The sequence below is a fragment of the Malus domestica genome, chromosome 10 (genome assembly GCF_042453785.1).
Source record: "Malus domestica chromosome 10, GDT2T_hap1".
In the NCBI taxonomy this organism is placed as follows: Eukaryota; Viridiplantae; Streptophyta; class Magnoliopsida; order Rosales; family Rosaceae; genus Malus; species Malus domestica.
Genome location: NC_091670.1, coordinates 26,810,778 through 26,831,006, shown reverse-complemented (window position 1 = coordinate 26,831,006; position 20,229 = coordinate 26,810,778). Strand labels below are relative to the sequence as shown.

General features: G+C 35.8%; 1 protein-coding gene and 1 long non-coding RNA gene across 3 annotated transcripts; one reads left to right on the top strand and one right to left on the bottom strand.

The window, feature by feature from the left end:
• Window positions 1-16,066: 16,066 nt before the first annotated feature.
• On the bottom strand, window positions 16,067-19,201 carry LOC139188866 (uncharacterized). Its single transcript, XR_011572226.1, has 2 exons — window positions 17,434-19,201; window positions 16,067-17,334 (listed from the first exon to the last, which is right to left on the bottom strand). It is a non-coding gene; the product is annotated as an uncharacterized lncRNA (long non-coding RNA).
• LOC103445374 (probable glucan endo-1,3-beta-glucosidase A6) lies at window positions 16,217-19,900 on the top strand. 2 transcript variants are annotated; one of them, XM_008384374.4, is made up of 3 exons: window positions 16,217-16,686; window positions 16,773-17,040; window positions 19,195-19,900. In XM_008384374.4, exons 1-3 carry the CDS (start codon window positions 16,632-16,634, stop codon window positions 19,232-19,234), a joined length of 363 nt encoding a protein of 120 aa, XP_008382596.1. In that variant the 5' UTR covers window positions 16,217-16,631; the 3' UTR covers window positions 19,235-19,900. The 2 variants fall into 2 exon arrangements, with proteins under 2 accessions (XP_008382596.1, XP_008382595.1); XM_008384373.4 differs by having other exon boundaries at window positions 16,773-17,082.
• Window positions 19,901-20,229: the final 329 nt, after the last annotated feature.

Below are 20,229 nucleotides of genomic sequence, written 5' to 3'. Positions count from 1 at the left end.
TTTGAAGTTATGAAGTATAGATTGTGGGAATTATTTAATTCCCACATGTGGGTTAAAGGTTAAGTTAGATTAAAAAGGGGAAGGTTTCTGAAAAAAAAGAAAAAAAAAAGGGAGAAAGGGAGAGGGTCTGATTCTAACCCGTTTTAGCGGTGAATTGGACCCATTAACCCACAAACTCGACCCGTTTGTATCTCCTCCGTCCGAGCTCCATTTTTTGTGATCTTGGTGTCCATGGAAAGCTCTTGACGAGCCCTAAAACTTTATAGTGATAGATTTCCCATTTTATTTTCCATATTTGCAATTCAAAGCCACAAAACCCACGACTTTTCCGACGATTTTATCATTTTTCTGGTGATTCCGGCAACCATTTCCTTCGAATGAGGTATGAAACTTCATATACTCTTCATAATCTTCAAGTTGGTATGCTTGGTTCGTGCTTTCATATTCATTTTAGAGTTGGGTGTTTAGAACCCTAGAAATCCAATTTTTTCCGGTGAATTTGGACTGTTTTTTGTTAGAATTTATCGTCGGCCTAGTTGTGAAAAGTGTTTCCCTTGTTGAGCTCTAGCTACCACGTAAATTTGAGCTCATTTAGTTAATGTTGAAAATGTGATGATCATTACATCATACTATATGTGGCTCTTACTATTGGGAGATAGTCTCTTTGGTTTTGTTTGATGAATACCTATAACTCTGCTGCTGTGATGTGGCTTTGCTCAGTTGTTACCTAACATCCCAGGCTAGTAGACAACCATGATGATGGTTGACACTATGTATGTATTGTCTTATTTGAAAATTACCCATTTATCATGTTGCAAATGTTGCTTTAAAGTTAGTGAATGCATTAATGTAATGTTGATGATGGGGAATCAACATGGCTATTGCCTCATAATATGAAATTGTTTCTCTTTATATTTAGTACAATGTTGCTAGAGTTATTTGTATACATTTAGTCATACGGGGTCCAGATGTTGTCTTTGTGATGATAGTGAATAGCCATGGCTTTTATATGAATGACAGTGAATAGCCATTGTTGATGAACATATTAATTCCATCTCATTGGTTTAACATTATTAGACCTTTTTGCATATGTCTAAAGTAGAACGAATCCTCATATGTATGTGTAAAATAATGAAGGGATGAAATGGTTTCTTATTTACCTTATACATATGTCTATGTATGCATATTCAAAGGAACTTACTTATATCCCTGGAAATATATATGCACCAACTGCCAAGGCTTATATATACAGGCACATCTATATTTGTAAATAGCATCTTCACTTATTTTCTATAAGTGTTTCATTCAAATGTTACATTTATTTTGATCATGCTAATGCAAGTTAACCAAAATAGTACTTGGATCTCATAGTGTTGTTAGTAGTCCCAAGTAATCTAATGAAGACTAGAGTCGAAAGTGATGCATTTAGTAATTGCATATACTTGAGAATAAGAGTTGATCGAGGTGGTGGATGCTTGTAGTAATAATTCAAAACAATGCTTTGGAATCTATATGGGAAATACAGAAATGGATGGTGTATGTGCTCATGTTGTAAATCATAAGTGTGGAGGTAGGAGGTAGGTTGTGTGTTGGTTTGATTGCACCATGTAATATTGGTACATGGATGGTCCTGCTTGGTATATCCGTGATGGGGAACCATATGTATTCAGGGGTGATCATGCTTGGTATATCTGCAATAAATGATCACTGCATGCATGATGAGATTATGCCTATGGTTCTACTTGGTATATCGGCGATGGGGGACCTTACGCATTTTAGAGAAGATGATGATTAGTTGTACTTGGCACATTTCGATAGGTGATCATAAATTAGTTTAGATTCTGTTGAGTGATGGTCCAGAATCCCTTTTACTCCGCGATTCCGTTGAGTGATGGTCCGAAATCGTATCTTGGTTTGGATTCCGTTGAGTGAATGGGATTTACCCACAATAGATCTTGTGAATATAAATTAGAATTATCAAGTTATTACTTGAAATCCAGGCAGGGAATTATGTAGAAGTCCTTTATTAATTTTGTGCATTGAGGTGTGATCTGATTGACTGATTAACATAATTAAATGTTAATATCGTGCCTCCTTGATATCATGGAATGGGTTACTTGAGATGATTGTGGAAAGATGTTGAATATGATTGTTATTAATATGATTAGATCAGTGATCAATGCGACTAGAGCATACTATTGTGATGTGTTGATTCTTTGATATATTACATGATATGAATAACGATTTTATGTTGAAACATAGTGATTTATATGATGGATGAAATAGAAACCTTGATTGTCATGCGGGTTGTTATGTAGTTTGAATCGAATAATTCATGCTTGTCAAGTCCAAATGTTTGATTGAGGAATGTTATGCATTTTGGATTAAACAGACTATGTTATATGTCGAGTTATAGCGAAGTTGAACTATGAATGGCTTGATCCCTATTGAGGGTATGTAGGCAGTCTAACGAAAAGATTAGATGCAGCCATAAAGTGTACGAAAAACTATTATGCATTTGGATCTTGAATTATACTTTCTACATATTCTGGAGGCGGGGTATGTTGAGTTACGGGTATTTGTTGACGTCACGTGTCGATCCTAAACGTATGTCGGGATCGGGGCGTGATAGTTGCCCTAAGGATACCTTTGCATGGATATGTGATGCTTGATGCCATATTTTTTAAAGAACTTCACTAAGTCTTTGCCTATAAATTGCAAGCCATTGTCTGTGTCGATAGATTGTGGGATGTGGTCATAATGATGATGCTCCTCCATATGAAACGCTCCGTGTATGTCTAAGTTGTGGTTGTCACGGGCTATACTTCTACCCATTTAATGAAGTAGTCTGCCACCATGATCGTCATGCCTCTGCCTTCAGTAGCAGGCAACATTGGTTCTACTAGGTTGATTGCCCATTGCATAAATAACCATGGACTCGTCTACGGGTGAAGCTTATTAACAAATAGGTGTGGGCATGGGCTTGAAGTGTCACGTCTTAATCTCAACATACGTCCAAGATCGACATATAACATCGCAGCATCCCTGTTTATCTATCATGTATCGCCTCCAAGATAAGACCAGCCATTCTCGACATGGCAGGCGCCACATGCTCAGATCTAGCAGCCTTATTTTTCTTCCTATTGGAAGAAGTCATGTCAATCACAGAACTCTCGATAGCAGGGGGACCCTCACAAGTAGCGGATGAAGTCTTCAATTTTCTCAACCAACATTTCTTGAGAAGGCGAAGAAGATCTCTTATTTCCACCTTCATTCATAATAGGCTCCACGACAGCGTTCAAACGAGCCAATGCATCCGCCTTAATCCTCTTTACCTTCTCTCTTGGGAACAGCCCGCATTTCTCCCGTCGAAGAGAACTAAGCAACCAACGCCATTCACAGTACTCAACAGTTGAGCTCAACCCATACTGGCTTTTCCTTCATTTTTTTCTCTCAGACCAGCAGGCAGGAGGCTTGCATGCCCAGCATTCTAGCAGCCCATGAAGCCCGCGACCTTTTCATTTCTCTCAAACTTTGGCCTGGCCCGCGTCAGGACCAAAAGCCCAAAAGACAAGAACCATGCGACTCGCCTAGCACTATGCCCCAATGCCTCAATCCTTGGCCCTAGCCGTGCAAGCTGCCCTTGGCACTAGCCAAGCCAAGCAGCCCAAGCAGTGGTCCTTGCCACAACATCTCCTTGGCCCATGCCGAGCCGACTCCTGGCCCCTACCAGTCGACATGCCGCACCACCCCGACGGCTGCCCCATGACAACACTATCCAAGAAGAAGACAAGGAAAATTAAATTTTTCTTACTTCGGTGCGGCGTGGAGAAAACGAAGAAAGTAACGAAAGACGGTCCTTTGCACGGGCAAGATGTAGAAGATTGCTAAAGGAGGGGGAACAAATATCCTCTAAGCTCTCTTTCTCTTGTAGGGTAGAATAAATCGCTCTCTAAAGTTGATTTAATAACCTACTTAAGGTGGACTTAAATAGGCTTTGAGAGAAATTTATTTCCCTTTCCTAGAATGATCTAATTTCCTATTAAAGAGGGAATCAACATCTAAATAAGAAACAATCTTATGTTTCCTCAAGCAAGAAGATCTCTACATCAGTTGCCCTCTCCTGCGAGCAGCCCAACAAGTGTGGGGGCATTTGTGGAGCCAAAAATAATCACAAGGCGACATGCGAGCAGCCCAACAATTCAAAACCTATTTCATCCTTCCTCATCCAATCCTCTCCACAAGGTAACTCCCCAAATATTCCTTTTTTTATTGTATTGATTAGCTAATCAATTAGGTAATTATTCTATTAATTAGCTAATTGATTAGATAATTATTCCATAACTCCCAAATTATTTCTTTCAAATTATGTTAATTAGCCAATTAATGGATTTATTACCTAATTAATCTATTAATGGCTAATTAACCACAAATTACACCTAAAAAATACCCCAAATGGCCGGTCCCAATTCTCCTAATAGGGTCAGCCATATCCCTATAAATAGCTCTCCATTCTCTCCAAAAACTACTTCCAACTCTCTTGCTAAAATTCTCTAAAATTCTCTAAAATTCTCAAAAACTTTCTCTCTAAATTCTAACTTTGGCATCGGAGGTTCTTCGGCCAAAACCCCCTCATTCATCGTGGGCGCATGAGACTTTTGGCCTTAACCAAAGGTGTTAATTATTTTGTAGGTGCAATTTTGTCCAAGATCAAGGAGGAAGAAATTTGCATCCACAACACCTGTGTTAAAAATTTCTCTACATGTTGAACTTATGTGATGGTATATAATTGTTTGGGTGGCTCTTAGGAATTCACCTCACTATGATAACCTTCTAGTGGAAGGTTTGGAATGGGAACCAAGGTAATTATTGTGTAGGTAAGTGGGCAAGTTTATTACTATCTTAATAAATAGTAATTGTTGCATCTTCACTCCGTAAATAAATTGCCTAGGCAATTGGTATTAAAAAACTATTTTTTTTTTAAATAATAAAAGATAAGTTTATTTTTAATTTCAGATGAAATTTTTAACCAAACTCGTCGTGACACATGTCATTATCTAAAATTATAATTTTGTGTAGATAGATTTTTAACCAATCTCGTAACACCAAATATTGTATTGAAATGTCATGTAGATTTTTTTTTTAAATAATAATGCGACTTAATGATTTGCAGGAGCAAGATTCAAGAATTTGAATCATTTGATCTTTTTTTATTTTTAAATCATTTCATCATTCAAAGTGGTAAGTGTTTTCCAGTGCCTCAACTGGACCAACCTGACAACGTTTTTCTACATTCCAAGAACCCTAATAATATTATGTTTTACTTTTAGTTTCCTAAGATAATCATCCAATAATTTTTAGATATACAGATTTAACATTAATAGTAAGTTTATTTTAATAAAAAAAATCATGCTATAATTTTATTTAATAAAAAAACTTAATTTTTTATAAATAAATAAAAAAACTCTTAAATTTTTATAAAATGACAAAAAAAACTTAAATTTCAATAAAAAAAGACATAATTTTAATATTTAAAAAAAAAAAAAAAAAAAACTAATGTGCAAATCCAAGCGCTTCTCACACAAACTGATTATGAAACTTACTACATTGTTTATGAAATTTACTATACTATTTATGAAACTTACTACACTGTTTATTAAACTTAACGGTACTACACTATTTATGAAACGTAATGATACTACATTGTTTATAAAACTTAACTGTAGATGCTCGTCCCAAATTTACAAGTTCTTTCACTAGAATGCAATAAAAGACTAAAAAAAAACATGATAGGGATCAACGTCCCCGCCGTTAAAGTCATGCATGGTTAATAGCTCAATACCATTACTACAAAAATGAGTGATGAGTCCAACAATGTTGTCAATGATGTTGCCCCACCCCTACCCCTAACCATCCCAATCCACACCTGACGCCCCAGATGTGATTCTAAATCAAACGGAACCCACTTCAATTTGAAATTTTAATTTTAGAGGAATACAATATGCTTGGATTATGTCAAAGGGTTATGCAACTGAAGGATTGGTTGGGTGCTCTTTGCACACGCCTTTAGTTAGGTTTTTTTTTTTTTTTTTTTTGTTTTCTTTCTCTTGTCCTTATCATTAAATAAAGTTATAGGATGATTTTTTTGTTAAAACTCAAAGTTTTGAAGCCCTTTTCATTAGTTTTCCTTTTTAACTTACTTTAGATATCAATTGAACTCTTACATAACTTGTTTCCCTATTTACCCTCACCGGTTAGGCTAGACTAAAGACGTACGAATATACAAAGTGCATTTTACTGCAGTGATAAAAAGTAATAATGCATATGCACCCTAGTGTGAACATGTACGATGAATGTGGGCGAAAACGTGGGTCGATGTCATATGTCCTAGATTACTAACCACATTTTTATGCACGATTTGTTAGGTGGAAGATACCTTTCTCACCCTACATTAATTCATACAAATAATTGTATGTAAAAAAACGAAAAACAGAGGAGCTGACAATGAGAATGCTTACAATAGTCAAATGAAGATGTGAGTGCCGGAGTGGGGCAACATTTATGTCACATCTATGTACGAGTAAGTAGAATAAAAAAGTAAAATTGAATTCCGACAACGGCATCTACTCCGGTGCCACTAAATATTGAGAAATCAAAATTTTGGTGAAATTCATGCAAATTATATTCTCTCAAAAGAAAAAAAAAATCAATAGTTAAAAGAATTACAACTTTTCTCACAAAATTAAAATAAAATAAAATTTCACCGAAAGATAAATAAATAATCAAGAATTAGCATATAAAATAAATTACTAGAATATAGGCATTTTAGTAATCATATTAATTTTTATTCCGATTCATGTGAATAAGTAAATAGCTTATATGTGTTGTAAATAATCTAGTATCACGTTTAAGTTTTTCTTCACATGCTAATACATATCGTAACATTATCATAACAATGAAATTGTTCCATATAAATTTATTCAAAGACGTGAAAGTAATTATGAAAAGTGTGGGGGTAAAAAGAGGACTAATGCTACCAATTTTGGCACTACTTAAATGGAGAAAATGACCCAAATTTTGAATCAACTAATAAATCATCAAAACAGGGTTCCAATTCATTCGGGGCTCACGAAGTCACCGAATGAATTGTTTGGGCATATGTGTTGTAAATTACCAACCACATATTATGCATGATTCGTCGTAAGGTGGAGACATTTCTCATGCTAATCCATGCAAATATTTCTCGTAAAGAAACGAAAAACAAAAGTTGACAACGACATCACTCATATATTAGGTTGTTGATGCAACATACCATCCACATAAATTAAGGAAGACTCGTCAACTCTGTCCACGTCACCAATGAAGGAAAATTTGTTGACCATGTGTTTGATCACCGTTGGATGGAGGACTGAGGATTCCTTGACTAACTGCTCTATCACTATTAGATGACGAGTTAATTGATTTGGTTATTGTTTAGTCGTTTGTGGCTTAGAGGAAGTCACCTCACTTTGAAAACCTCCTGGTGGAAGGTTTGGAAAGGGAACCAATCGCTACAGTCAAGGGACTTGGGCTTGGCCATGTTTTAGGCCCCAAAACGACGATGGCCACATGTTGCAGATATTTTTCAATGTAATCGAAACACGGATGGTATATCACGTGTCATTATACAAAGAGTATGATATGTATGTTAAAAAATTAATAACTTAAAAAATAAAAAAAATTACCATTTTTATAAAAACACGTGGTGTAACATCCGTATTAAAAATTTCTCCACATGTTGAACTTCCATGATACTAATTATACAATTGTTTTGGTGGCTCTTAGGAAGTCACCTCACTATGACAACCTTCTAGTGGAAGGTTTGGAATGGGAACTAAGGTAATTACTGTACAGGTAATTGGGCAAGGTAATTACTGTCTTAGTAAATAGTAATTGTTCAACTGCATCTTTACTTCGTAAATAAATTGCTTAGGCAATTGGTATTAAAAAACTATTTTTAAAAAAAGAATAAAATATCATTTTATGTTTAATTTCAGATGAAATTTTTAACCAAACTCGTCATGACACGTGTCATTATTCGAAATTACAATTTGTGTGGATAGATTTTTAACCAATCCCCAAACACCAAATATTGTATTGAAATGTCGTGTAGATTTTTTTTTAAAATAATAATTCGACTTAAAGATTTGCAGATGCAAGATTCAAGAATTTGAATCATTTGATCTTTCTATTTTTAAATCATTTCATCATTCAAAGTGGTAAATGTTTTCCAGTGCCTCAACCGGACCAACCCGACAACGTTTTTCTACATTCCAAGAACCCTAATAATATTATGTTTTACTTTTAGTTTCCTAAGGTAATCATCCAATAATTTTTGGATATACGGATTTAACATTAATAGTAAAAGCAAATTAAACTCATTCACCAGTGGTCCGGTGAGAGTCTCTCTTTTTTAACTTGGGAATTTTCATGAAAATTGCTTGAACTAAGTTTATTTTAATAAAAAAAAAAACATGATATAATTTTCTTTAATAAAAAAACTTAAATTTTTATGAAAAACTCTTAAATTTTAATAAACATGACAAAAAAAACTTCAATTTTAATAAAAAAAATATAATTGTAATATTAAAAAAAAAAAACTGATACGCGGATCCCTGTGCCCCTTACACAAATTTTTTATGAAACTTAGTAGTATTGATGAGTGAATTTTATATTATATATTTAACCCTATTTGGTTAATATTTTGGAAAAATTTTGATACTTTGAATTGTATTTTCAATATAGAACTTTCGACTTCCTCTGGAGCAAAACATGGTCAAATTGATGAATTTTGGAGTAATTCCAATTGGAGGACGTTCGTGAGTCATTAGCTTGATCGTGTCAATATATCAGACTTTTCCACTAGGCGGTTATTTTCTGGCAATAGAATAAAGGTGCTGGAATAGTGATGTTTCGGGCTTGAATTGTGTTTTTGGAGCCCAAGATGACCTCAGATGGGTTTGTGACCTTATGGAGATGTGTTCAAAACGTCCCGATCTTCAAATTAAGCTATTATGGGACAGATTTAGAGGAGATTTGAGGCTAAAACGTGGCTGGACAGTTTCTGTACAGATTGTCCTAGTTTAATTAAAACTCTATTTTCTAAGTTATATTATTATTATTAGTTAGCTTCCTAGTGGAAATAAGAGACTTGGTTCTCAGGGATTGTGCCGCTGGTTTTAGGGATATATTTTAGTCAACCCTAGTTTGTGTTACGCTGGGGTTTTCAAAGGCTTTTAGATTTTCTACTTCAAGGTGTTTTCATTCTAAGAATATTTTCTTTGATTTTTATTATGAGTATGTGTAACTAATTTCTTTTGCTAGGGCGATGCCATGAGCCTTAGCATGAATATGTAATTTTATTAACTTGCTTATGAATGGATGCATTGACACACCCCGACCCAGAGGATCAAGGCGTGCTGGCCGTCAGAGCGTGACGTAACCAAAAGTGCGACACGGAAGCAAGATATAACAGAATATGAAGGAATTCAAACCATCTCTAGTAGAACCACCTACTAGAATAAAAGGATGAGTTATAAGGTAAACACATAAATTCAGAGCATAGGTTTAAGTGCAGTCAAGTAGGACCAAAATAAAATACATCACCCGCAGGTGAGCCCTACATGCAGAACGTCTGTCAGAATGCCGAAAAAGACCCCGAGAGCCACCAACCGCTAACTAGAACCTGGAGGGGCGCAAAACAAAGATAAGTGGGTCAGTAAAATCAAAGATTTTCCAAAACATTTCATTTAAAACATTTCTAACCCCTCACCGTAAAACCTGTATACTTTCCCAGAAAAATAGTATATAAACATATATATACACATATCATCAAAACTCAGCTCATATCCATCAACATAACATCTCAGAAATAATATGCCACGCCATGTCAAATATAATCAGAAATGCATCAATATCAATCAGGTGAAATAATATATCAACCGGAGACCCTACAATGGTCCTGTATGGCTGATTCTAAAGCTCAACATCCCACTCAGCCGGAGTCACCACAGTGACCTATACGGCCCTGCCGGAGTCACCAACTGTGACCTGTACGACACTACACTGCACATCACTCGGAACTACGTATAGTAGTCTGTACGATGAAAGGTGTATAAATACGCTTTAGTGCTTCTCTCATCAATCATCAGCGCGCATAACTAAGGTCACCCACTAGTCGGAATCACATCTAGTGATCTATACGACTAGCATGTCGGAACCTTCACATGGTCTGTACGACATCTACCTACTTGGATCCAAGACGAGCATGCGGTGTGGTGAATAATAATATAAGCACTAACACCTAGGGTGCAGGTTATGAGCTTTCAATGCAATTCTCATAAAATAACTCATATGAATAATATAAAAACTCACCTGTGCGTCCATCGCGTCAATTAACATATATATGCATCCATTATCAAACTAAATATCTCAACATTTGCATGCATGGCAATTTAAATCATAATTTTCATATAAACGCATTTTCTGGGAAAAACAGTTGTATATAGGTAATACAAAAACAAAACTGCCCACTCACTGATAAGTTGATGGGTCGTAACCCCCGTGACATCCCTGGATGCGCTCGTCCTTGGGATAGGTGTCACCTATATGCGAAACAACTATAAAAACGTTAATTTAAACACATAATCAACAATTCGAAATAACTTCTCATACGATGCTCAATTTGGGTATATGAATATACCACATCGACCTACTCGACATCACGAACGTCGAGAAATTTTTAGATTAATTTTTTGGTGTCGCACGCGCCCCCACGCGCGTCACCCCCAACCTTGGTTCGCCGGACTGGTTTTTCCGGCGGCCGGTTTCCGGCCAAACTTTAAACGCCTTGTTCTCCTTCGTTTCTCAACCATTTTCTTCGTATTTTATACCAAAATGAAGCCCCAAACATGTAGAGTCACGATACACTATTTTTAAGCTCCAAAAACAACTAAACCTCACAGGAAAAATCCAAGCAAAACCGGCCAAACTCAACCCTCGTGATCCCGACGTCCAAATCCTTCAAACGAAGCACTCCGAGCTTCCTTGGGACCTCACTAAGCTCACTATAAGCTTAGAATTCCCTGAAACACAACATTTCACGTGTGCATGAACAGTGACAAAAAATGGGGGGTTCGGGTTCACGTGAAATCGAAGGTTCCACGTCCTAAAACTAGCACCAATCAACTCAAAACATCACGAGGATGAAGATTCTTAACTTGTTTACTTCGATCCGCTGAGTTTTGGGGGGTTTTGGGTGTGGCCGTACAATATGGGTGTGAGAGAGAGAGTGTCGAGATGGAGGAGAGAGAGAGAGCTACGGGATAGAAAGAGGGTAAGGGTTTAGATGGTCCATTTCAATCCACACCATCCATCATCTAAATCCCTAACCAAAATTAACAAAAACCAAATTTAATAATCGAACTCATCTTATTTATTTTCTTCCCAAACATATCTAAAGTTAAACCAAATAATGTCACACACATACCTTAATACCCGCTAAGGGTAAATCCATCATTTCACGTCCTTAATAAGAAAATCCCGGGACGGGCTGTGACATGCATGCTTGCTTTGAATTATTAATCATCGAGATTAAAAATATCTATATATTTTAATGATTGATCACCATTAGGATATTTAGACAAGTAATTTGATTTGTAATTGTAAGTTCACTTTAGGCGAACATCACGCTCTTAAGGGTTGCATGGTTTTTCAAAGGGTTTTCATGAAACTTAATGAATCTTGCATGTTTATATTTGATCTGAACATCACAGACGGATTGCATGTTAGATATACGTTTTCGCTTGAACATTACAAGGAAAATATGCATTAGGAAAACCTAACATTTAAGGCATGTATGTGGAAATTCATAAGTAATTGATAGAATTGCATAGGATTGTGACGGTGACGGCTAAACCCTAGATTTCCCTTAATTGATTTTAATTTAAAAGCGTTTTTCTTCTTTGCTGCCATTATTTCCAAACTTTAAGATTTCTTTTATTGTTTATCTAATCTTTTTAAATTCATAAATCTCAAATCTTTGATAAAATCTGTTTTAATAATTAATTAAGAGTTAGTTTAATTACAAATTAGTCAAATAATCTTTGGGGACAACGACGTTGCATGAGCATCTATACTACAATTACCTTGTATTCTTACAAGTATTTTTAGTGATTTTAACCCTATTTGCGCAGGTACTAAAAATCCTATCAAGAAATTGGCGCCGACGTCGGGGATTTTTTTAATTAATTTGTTTTTATCATATTCTTAGTTAATTATTTTCATTTTTTTTTAAATTAAAAAAAAATATTTCGTTTTTTTTTATTGCTGAAATCTGTGCATGGTCAGCACCATATCACAACCTACACAATTTGTTCCATTTAACCCAGAACTTGAACGGTTATTACGAAAACAGCATAGAGAACAGTTTTAGCATTTGATCCTTCACTGCATAACACATTTCTGAAGGATTTGTTTGCTGTATTTGTGGACAACGAGGTTAAAATGATGTTAGCAATACCTGCAACAGGCAAACCACTCAGATAGTCATTGGCTACCCGTGCAAATGATGTTCCTAATTGTATAGTCTATCCTGCCCAAGAAGAGGGAGACACATTCGAAATCAAGCACCACATGCTTGAAATTTTACCAACGTTTCGTGGGCTGCCTAACAAGGATATGAACATACATATTGCAAAATTTCTTGTGGGTTGCAAAAATATTTTGATTAGGGGTTTTTCTACGAAGCTATTAAGTTACGTCTTTACCCTTTCACTTTGAAGGATAAGGCGGAAATTTGGTTGTTCACTCTACCGGCTAATAGCATTACTTCTTGGCAACAATTACATACAAAATTTCTGAATAAACATTATCCAACATCCAAGACAATGAATTATAAGAGGGAAATTATGACATTCACTCAAAAGCCTAATGAAGAGTTCTATGAAGCTTAGGAGAGATATACAAAGATGTACATAAAGTGTCCACATGTAAATATTGATTCAAATACACAAATGAATATTTTCTTTGATGGGCTTAATCCTACATCTAAAAGCCATGTTAATGCCTCAACTGGAGGATCGTTGTCAAATAAATCTGCAAGGGAGGTATTTGAATTATTTGACATGATGGCTATAGAATCTCAATAGTGGGCAGCAGAACATTCACAGAAAAGGGGTATTTTTGAGTTATCAGCAGGTTCTCCTAACATGTCTGCACAAATAGAAAAAATGGAGAAGAAAATGGATGCAAAGTTTGATATTATTCTACAACAAATAGCAAATTCTACACAACAACCACCTACACCAACAGTTTACAGTATTTGCAGCATGGCTAAGCACGATATAATGGGATGCTTGCATAAAGAATCCTACCCGGAGCTTGTTAAGCAACATGTTAATATGATGCATAGCTATCAAAGGCCTAGGAATGATGCATATACAACTCATTACAATATAAGATGGAGGGATCACCCTAATTTCAAATCGGGTGACAATCAGAATAATGCAAAACCATTCCAGAATACACAAAAACCATTTATTCCATCCAAACCATCTTTGGAAGATCAACTTGCTAAATTGGCAGCCACAACTCAATCATTCATAGATGGCAGCAATAAAGAATTCAAAATGTTGAAGCATCAATTAAAAGTTTGGAGAACAATTTGGGCAGTTAGCAAGTTATATCACAGAAAGAGAAAAAGGGAAATTTCCCAGCCAAACAGTTCCAAATCCAAGAGGTACAGAAGATTGTTGTGCAATAAGGACTTTGAGATTCGGAAATAGTTATAACAACTGAACAAATGAAGAAATTAGCGTTGTGCAACCAACATAAAAAACAATTACTAAAATTGCAGCAAAACACAACCTGACAGAATCTAACATTCCCTCAGTGCAAACTCCTGAACATGTTTATGAGCCTCCAACACTATACCCAGAAAGATTGATTTTGAAGGCTAATGATCAGCTATTAAAAGATTTTATGCAAACTTTAGCTAAAGTTCATATTAATTTGCCATTGTTGGAAGCCATTAGAAAGATTCATTCCTATGCCAAAATTTTTAAGGATGTTTGCAGTAAGAAAAGAAAGCTTGTTGAGTCAGAAAAATTATGCTAACAGAACAATGCAGCGCTGTCTTATTGCATGAATTGGCTCCAAAGAAAAAAGATCCAGGGAGTTTTACTATCTCTTGCACCATTGGAAATTGTGATTGTAATAGTGCTTTAATTGATTTAGGAGCTAGTGTAAACTTAATGCCTTATTCTATTTTTAAACGTCTAGGTGAAGGTGAGTTGAAGCCAACCTCCAACATTATTCAATTGGCAAATCGTTCAATTACCTATCCTAGAGGGGTCATTGAAGATGTTATTGTAAAGGTGGACAACTTATTTTCTGTTTAAACGTCTAGGTGAAGGTGAGCTGAAGCCAACCTCTAGCATTATTCAATTGGCAGATCGTTCAATTACCTATTCTAGAGGGGTCACTGAAGATGTTATTGTAAAGGTGGACAACTTATTTTTGCCAGCTGATTTTATGGTTCTAGACATGGATGAGGATTTGAAAACACCCATCATTTGGGCTACCATTTCATGGTAACAGCTGGTATTCTCATTGACGTTGAAGCTGGAACACTAACATTTCGGGTTGAAGATCAAACGGTTGTTTTTAGGTTGTTTGAAGCTACCACACATCCAGGTGAAAAGCAAGAATGCATGCATGTTGATGCATTAGATGGTTTACCTAGTGCCGAGTTTATGACCAGATCATCAACTGATCATCTGTCCATAAAGCCTCCAAATTTGATTTCTGATTGCATAAGTCCTAAAATGCAGCAACAAAGTGTGCAACATGATGTCCAACCGATTAACATTAAGAAAAAACATAAAAAGTTGCAAGGCAACCCAAATTTTAAGAAATTACAGACTGGTAAAAAGGTGTGGTTGTTGAATTCCAGTTTTAAATTAATTCCAGGGTGACAAGAGTCTCAGTGGAAAAGCCCTTATATGGTTATGCAGGTTTTTCAAAATGGTAACGTGGATATTGAAATAAAGGGAAAGGGTTGTATGCTCAAGGTCAAGAAGTATTAACTAAAGCCATTTATAAGGAAGTTTAGTGCAAGCGAGTCATCAACTCTGAAGGAACAAATAACTTGATCACTAGCCTTCGGCAACATCTAGCTATGGACGTTAACTAAAACACTTGTTGGGAGGCAACCCAATTTTCTATCCCTACTCTTTTTAGTTTCTTTTAAATTTGGTCAAGTATTTTATGGTTGTTAATTTCGTTATTATTTGTTTCACTTACTATGCAATTAAAAATTAAAAATTAAAAAAAATTTGAAAACTACAAAAATATTTTGTTTTTAATTTATCTTTTTCTAGCAATATCTATGTGAATCTGATACAAAAGTCTACGAATATGCATGTTGCTTTCAAAACATTCCAGGCACAAACAAGATACGGAAATGCAAGTACTAGATGCACCCAACAGCAAGTCTACTATCAACCACAACAGTTACTTAAAGCTTAAATCAATGAAGAAAATATGGAGCAAGTTCGGGATTATACCTATGCAAATGTGCATTTAGGATTTTCTCTTAGCTTCCCAGTAGGTCCAGTTAATTTTGTGATTCGAATTTACAAACACACAAACTTTGACCATTAGATATAAACTTAGCAGATCACTATTGCAGCATTCAAGTTTGGGGGTAGTCAAGATTAAACTTGCAATAAATTGAAAGAGGATGAGTTATAACCAAGGTATTAAATATCGATGATATCGGAAATATCGGTAGTCCAAAAACACGGAAATATCGATGGAAATATCGGGATATTATCGATATCAATAAAAATAATATGGAAACCACGGAAATTGTAAGAAAAACTTGGAAATTTTTATTGAAACTTTGCAGGATGTTTATTTAGTCAATTATCTATTAGTTTATCACAAAAAATTAGAAGGAAATTCATTGCATGATGGATTTAACTGATTTAAGTTGATTATATAACGAGCTGGCAAACATTGTGAGTGTAGAAAATATGTAGTAATTAATGAAAAAAGTTTAAACACACAATTTTTCAAGTATTTTTGGGTTTGATGGAAACCAAGCAAAATAGTAAGCCTCATTAACTTAATAATAATTTAATAAACCCCAAAAACAGTATAACCTTTTATTCTTTCCTTCCATCCTTCCATCCGCTCACTCTCTCTCTTTCTCTCTCTCTCTCTCTCTCTCTCTCTCTCTCTCTCTCTCTCTCTCTCTCTCTCGTCCTTTTCTTCTTTTCTTTATCTTTTCTATAAAGTCATCTGCTCACTCTCTCTCTCTCTCTCTCATCCCTTTCTTCTTTTCTTTATCTTTTCTATTCCCAATCTTCTTTCACTCCTCAAACACCTGCAACATCTCACTCCTTCCTTTTTTATACAAGGGTCCAGTAGCAGCAGCTCAGTGCGCCCTAGTTCCTTCATTTTATCTCTTATTTTTTTCCTCAAAGATCCAATCTTTGAGCTCCAGATCACTTCTTTCTGCTCTAAAACTCACGCAATTAGGAAAAGCTCATCTTTTAGTTACTCTGGCAGCTCAAAATCCACAAAAAATGGAGTTGGGTTTTCTCCCCCTGCTCATCCTCTGCCTCTCAGTTTCCATTTCCAGTAAGTTTCTTCCCCAAAATCTCAAAAATTGCGACATGGGTTTTGTTCATTTGGTATTTTTCTCTCACCCCTTTTGATTTTTTCAGGTGCGGAGCTCGCCTCCAAGGTGGGTGTGAACTATGGCCAGCTGGGCAACAACCTCCCTCCACCGTCGCAGTCGGTGAAGCTCATCCAGTCTCTCAAGGCCAAGCGAGTCAAGCTCTACGACGCCAACCCCAAAATCCTCACTGCCTCCAATCAGACGCTCGCCGACCATTGGGTCCACACCAACGTCGTCCCCTTTTACCCGGAGACTCTGATTCGGTACCTCTTCGTTGGAAACGAAATCCTCAGCCAACCCAATAAACAGATCTGGTATAATCTCGATATTCTCGGCGAAACATCTCGATATTATAGGTAATATCGCGATATTATCGATATTATCGATAATATCGTGATATTTTGACGAAACTAATTGGATACCTATTAAAATATCGGTAACGCGAAAAACCGATAATATCAGCGATATTTCGCCGATATTATCGGCATTTAAGACCTTGGTTATACCGAATCTATGTTCGTAGATCTGTGTGTTTCGAGTTCATAGATCCGTGAATTGGGGGGACTCTTCGGGTATATATCTTCATTTTCCTTACGGATCTCCAGCCCCTACCACATAAGACCTTCAGTGTGAGCTCATACAAGGACGAATCACAGGGAAAACAAAATTAGTAAATATATATATTGCATAGAGTGGGAGGTGATTACTGTTGCATGTTCGAAATGGTCTCAATCTGCATGATTGGACTTTGAATCTTTGGGTCTAAGCATCTCAGACACTGCCGGTGATGATGATCTGAGCTTGAATCCATGATGGCTTGAGGCATGGGAGACGGAAGGTTTGGTTGAGAAGAACGGCTAAGGCTGATTCTTAGGGTGTTATTTCCGAAATGAAGCAAGAGAGAGAATGCTCTTGAGTTTTTCTTTCAGAGAAATGAAGAAGTGGAAGAGAATGGGCTGTTTTGAAAGGGAGGTTTGAAATGATGGCTGGGTTTGAGAGTTTTGAAAATGGGAAGAGCTTAGAGAGAATCTTTTCAGATTTTCTAAAGATAGAGGAGGAGAGTTCTTTTCATTTTAGAGAGAACTGGTTTCTAAGAGAAATGGAACCTGATGGAGCTTTTCAGTTGGAATCCTAAGGAACTCACCATCGGGATGCACGACACTTGTACAAATCTAGAGCCTTCCATGTCTGTCTGAGAAGGATGTTTTGAATAGTTTAGTTTCTTTATTTTTCTTTATTTTTCTCTCTGTTATTTTGTTTTTTTTTGTTACTTCTTTTCCTTTTAGTTTTTTTCATTTTCGTTTTCTTTTCATGATTTTGAATAGTTTAGTTTCTTCATCTTAGTTCCAATTGTTTTTATCTTATCGTTTTTTTTTTATTTATTTTCCACATCTTGAGGACAATGTGTGATTTAAGTTTGGGGGTGGGAAAGTAAATTTTAGATTTTTAATTTTTGAGTCTTGTCTAAAATTTTCGTTTTTAAGTTAGTATCCATAGTTTGTTTTAAACATTAAAACAAATGGACATGATAAGGGTTAATCCCACAGTAGGGTCTTTTCTATTTATCGTTGCTTAGACACTAATTCATGAATTATACTTTGAAATTTGCACATCACACCAACATGGTTTGTGGGGAGTGAGATTGAAACACTTACTTTTTGTCTAAGTGTATTTTAATTTTTGTTCTATATAAAATAAAGTTAGTATGTGTTACAAAGTAATAATTGTTTCACCCGAGGCTTTGCCTAGTAACCAGGTTAGTTCTGCCTAATCAGCAGTGATTCTCGAATCAAACGGTAGAGTTTTGACATGGGCAGGGTGGTTAGTTGGTTTCATAGCCTTTTCAACTCAAGTTAATAAGTCCTTAGGAGTGTTCTACACCTAGTGCCCTAAAGCCCTAGTGGTTTGGGAGTCATTGACCTAAAGCTCGCTACATGGGTTGGATCGAAAGTTTAAGGGAACCGATATTGCCTGACCACTACTGTTACTGGAAAAAAATATTATATAACAACAAAATCGAAAACAAAACAAAAAAAGAATGATTATATAAGTATGTGAAGTATGAATAATAGGGATGAGAGGTAAGGGTTTTCGTCGAGTCTCTTTAACTTTGATGATTCACTTTACACAAACGGAAGTTTGTGAATTCTTTTCTAATTGATTCTAAATAGCTTAGACACTATGGTGGGATTGGGTGGATCGTTTGAAAAATGTTCTAGTTTTTAAAATTTGCTATGGATTGCAACTTGAAGGTGGAAGTTTTGTCTTGGTTAAGTTTTAGCTAGGTGTCTAGTTTGTTAAGTTTTTATTTTTGTTTGAGTCTTGTTTTGCTTGAGGACAAGCAAAAAGCTAAGTTTGGAGGTATTTTGATGAGTGAATTTTATATTATATATTTAACCCTATTCTTAGTATATTTTGGTTAATATTTTGGAAGAATTTTGATACGTTGAATTGTATTTCCATTATAGGACTTTCGACTTCCTCTGGAGCAAAACATGGTCAAATTGATGAATTTTGGAGTAATTCCAATTGGAGGACGTTCGTGAGTCACTTAGCTTGATCGTGTCAAAATATCAGACTTTTCCACCAGGCGGTTATTTTCTGGCAATAGAATAAAGATGTTGGAATAATAACATTTTGGGCTTGAATTGCATTTTTGGAGCCCAAGATGACCTCGGATGGGTTCATGGCCTTCTAGAGATGTGTTCAGAATGTCCCGATCTTCAAAACAAGCTATTAGGGGCTGAATTTAGGGGAGATTTGAGGCTAAAACGTGGCTGGACAGTTTATGTGCAGATTGTCCTAGTTTAATTAAAACTCTATTTTCTAAGTTATATTATTATTATTAGTTAGCTTCCTAGTGGAAATAAGAGACTTGGTTCTCAGGGATTGTGCCGCTGGTTTTAGGGATATATTTAAGGTTTTAGTCAGCCTTAGTTTGGGTTACGCTTTCTTTTATTCAACTTTGGAGACAGAGAACTTTGCTAGGGTTTTCAAAGGCTTTTAGACCTTCTACTTCAAGGTGTTTTCATTCTAAAAATATTTTCTTTGATTTTTATTATGAGTATATGTAACAAATTTCTTTTGCTAGGGCGAAGCCATGAGCCTTTAGCATGAATATGTAATTTTATTAACTTGCTTATGAAGGGATGCAGGCTTGCTTTGAATTATTAATCACCGCGATTAAAACTATCTATATATTTAATGATTGATCACCATTAGGATATTTAGACAATTAATTTGATGCAATTTCTGTTGGAACATCACCCTGAAATTGAGGAAGGCTTCTTGTGATTAGTAATTGTAAGTTCACTTAAGGCGAACATCACGCTCTTAAGGGTTGCTTGGTTTTTCAAAGGGTTTTCATGAAACTTAATGAGTCTTGCATGTTTATATTTGATCTGAACATCACAGACGGATTGCATGTTAGATATACATATTCGCTTGAACATCACAAGGAAAATATGCATTAGGAAAACCTAACCTTCAAAGCATGTATGTGG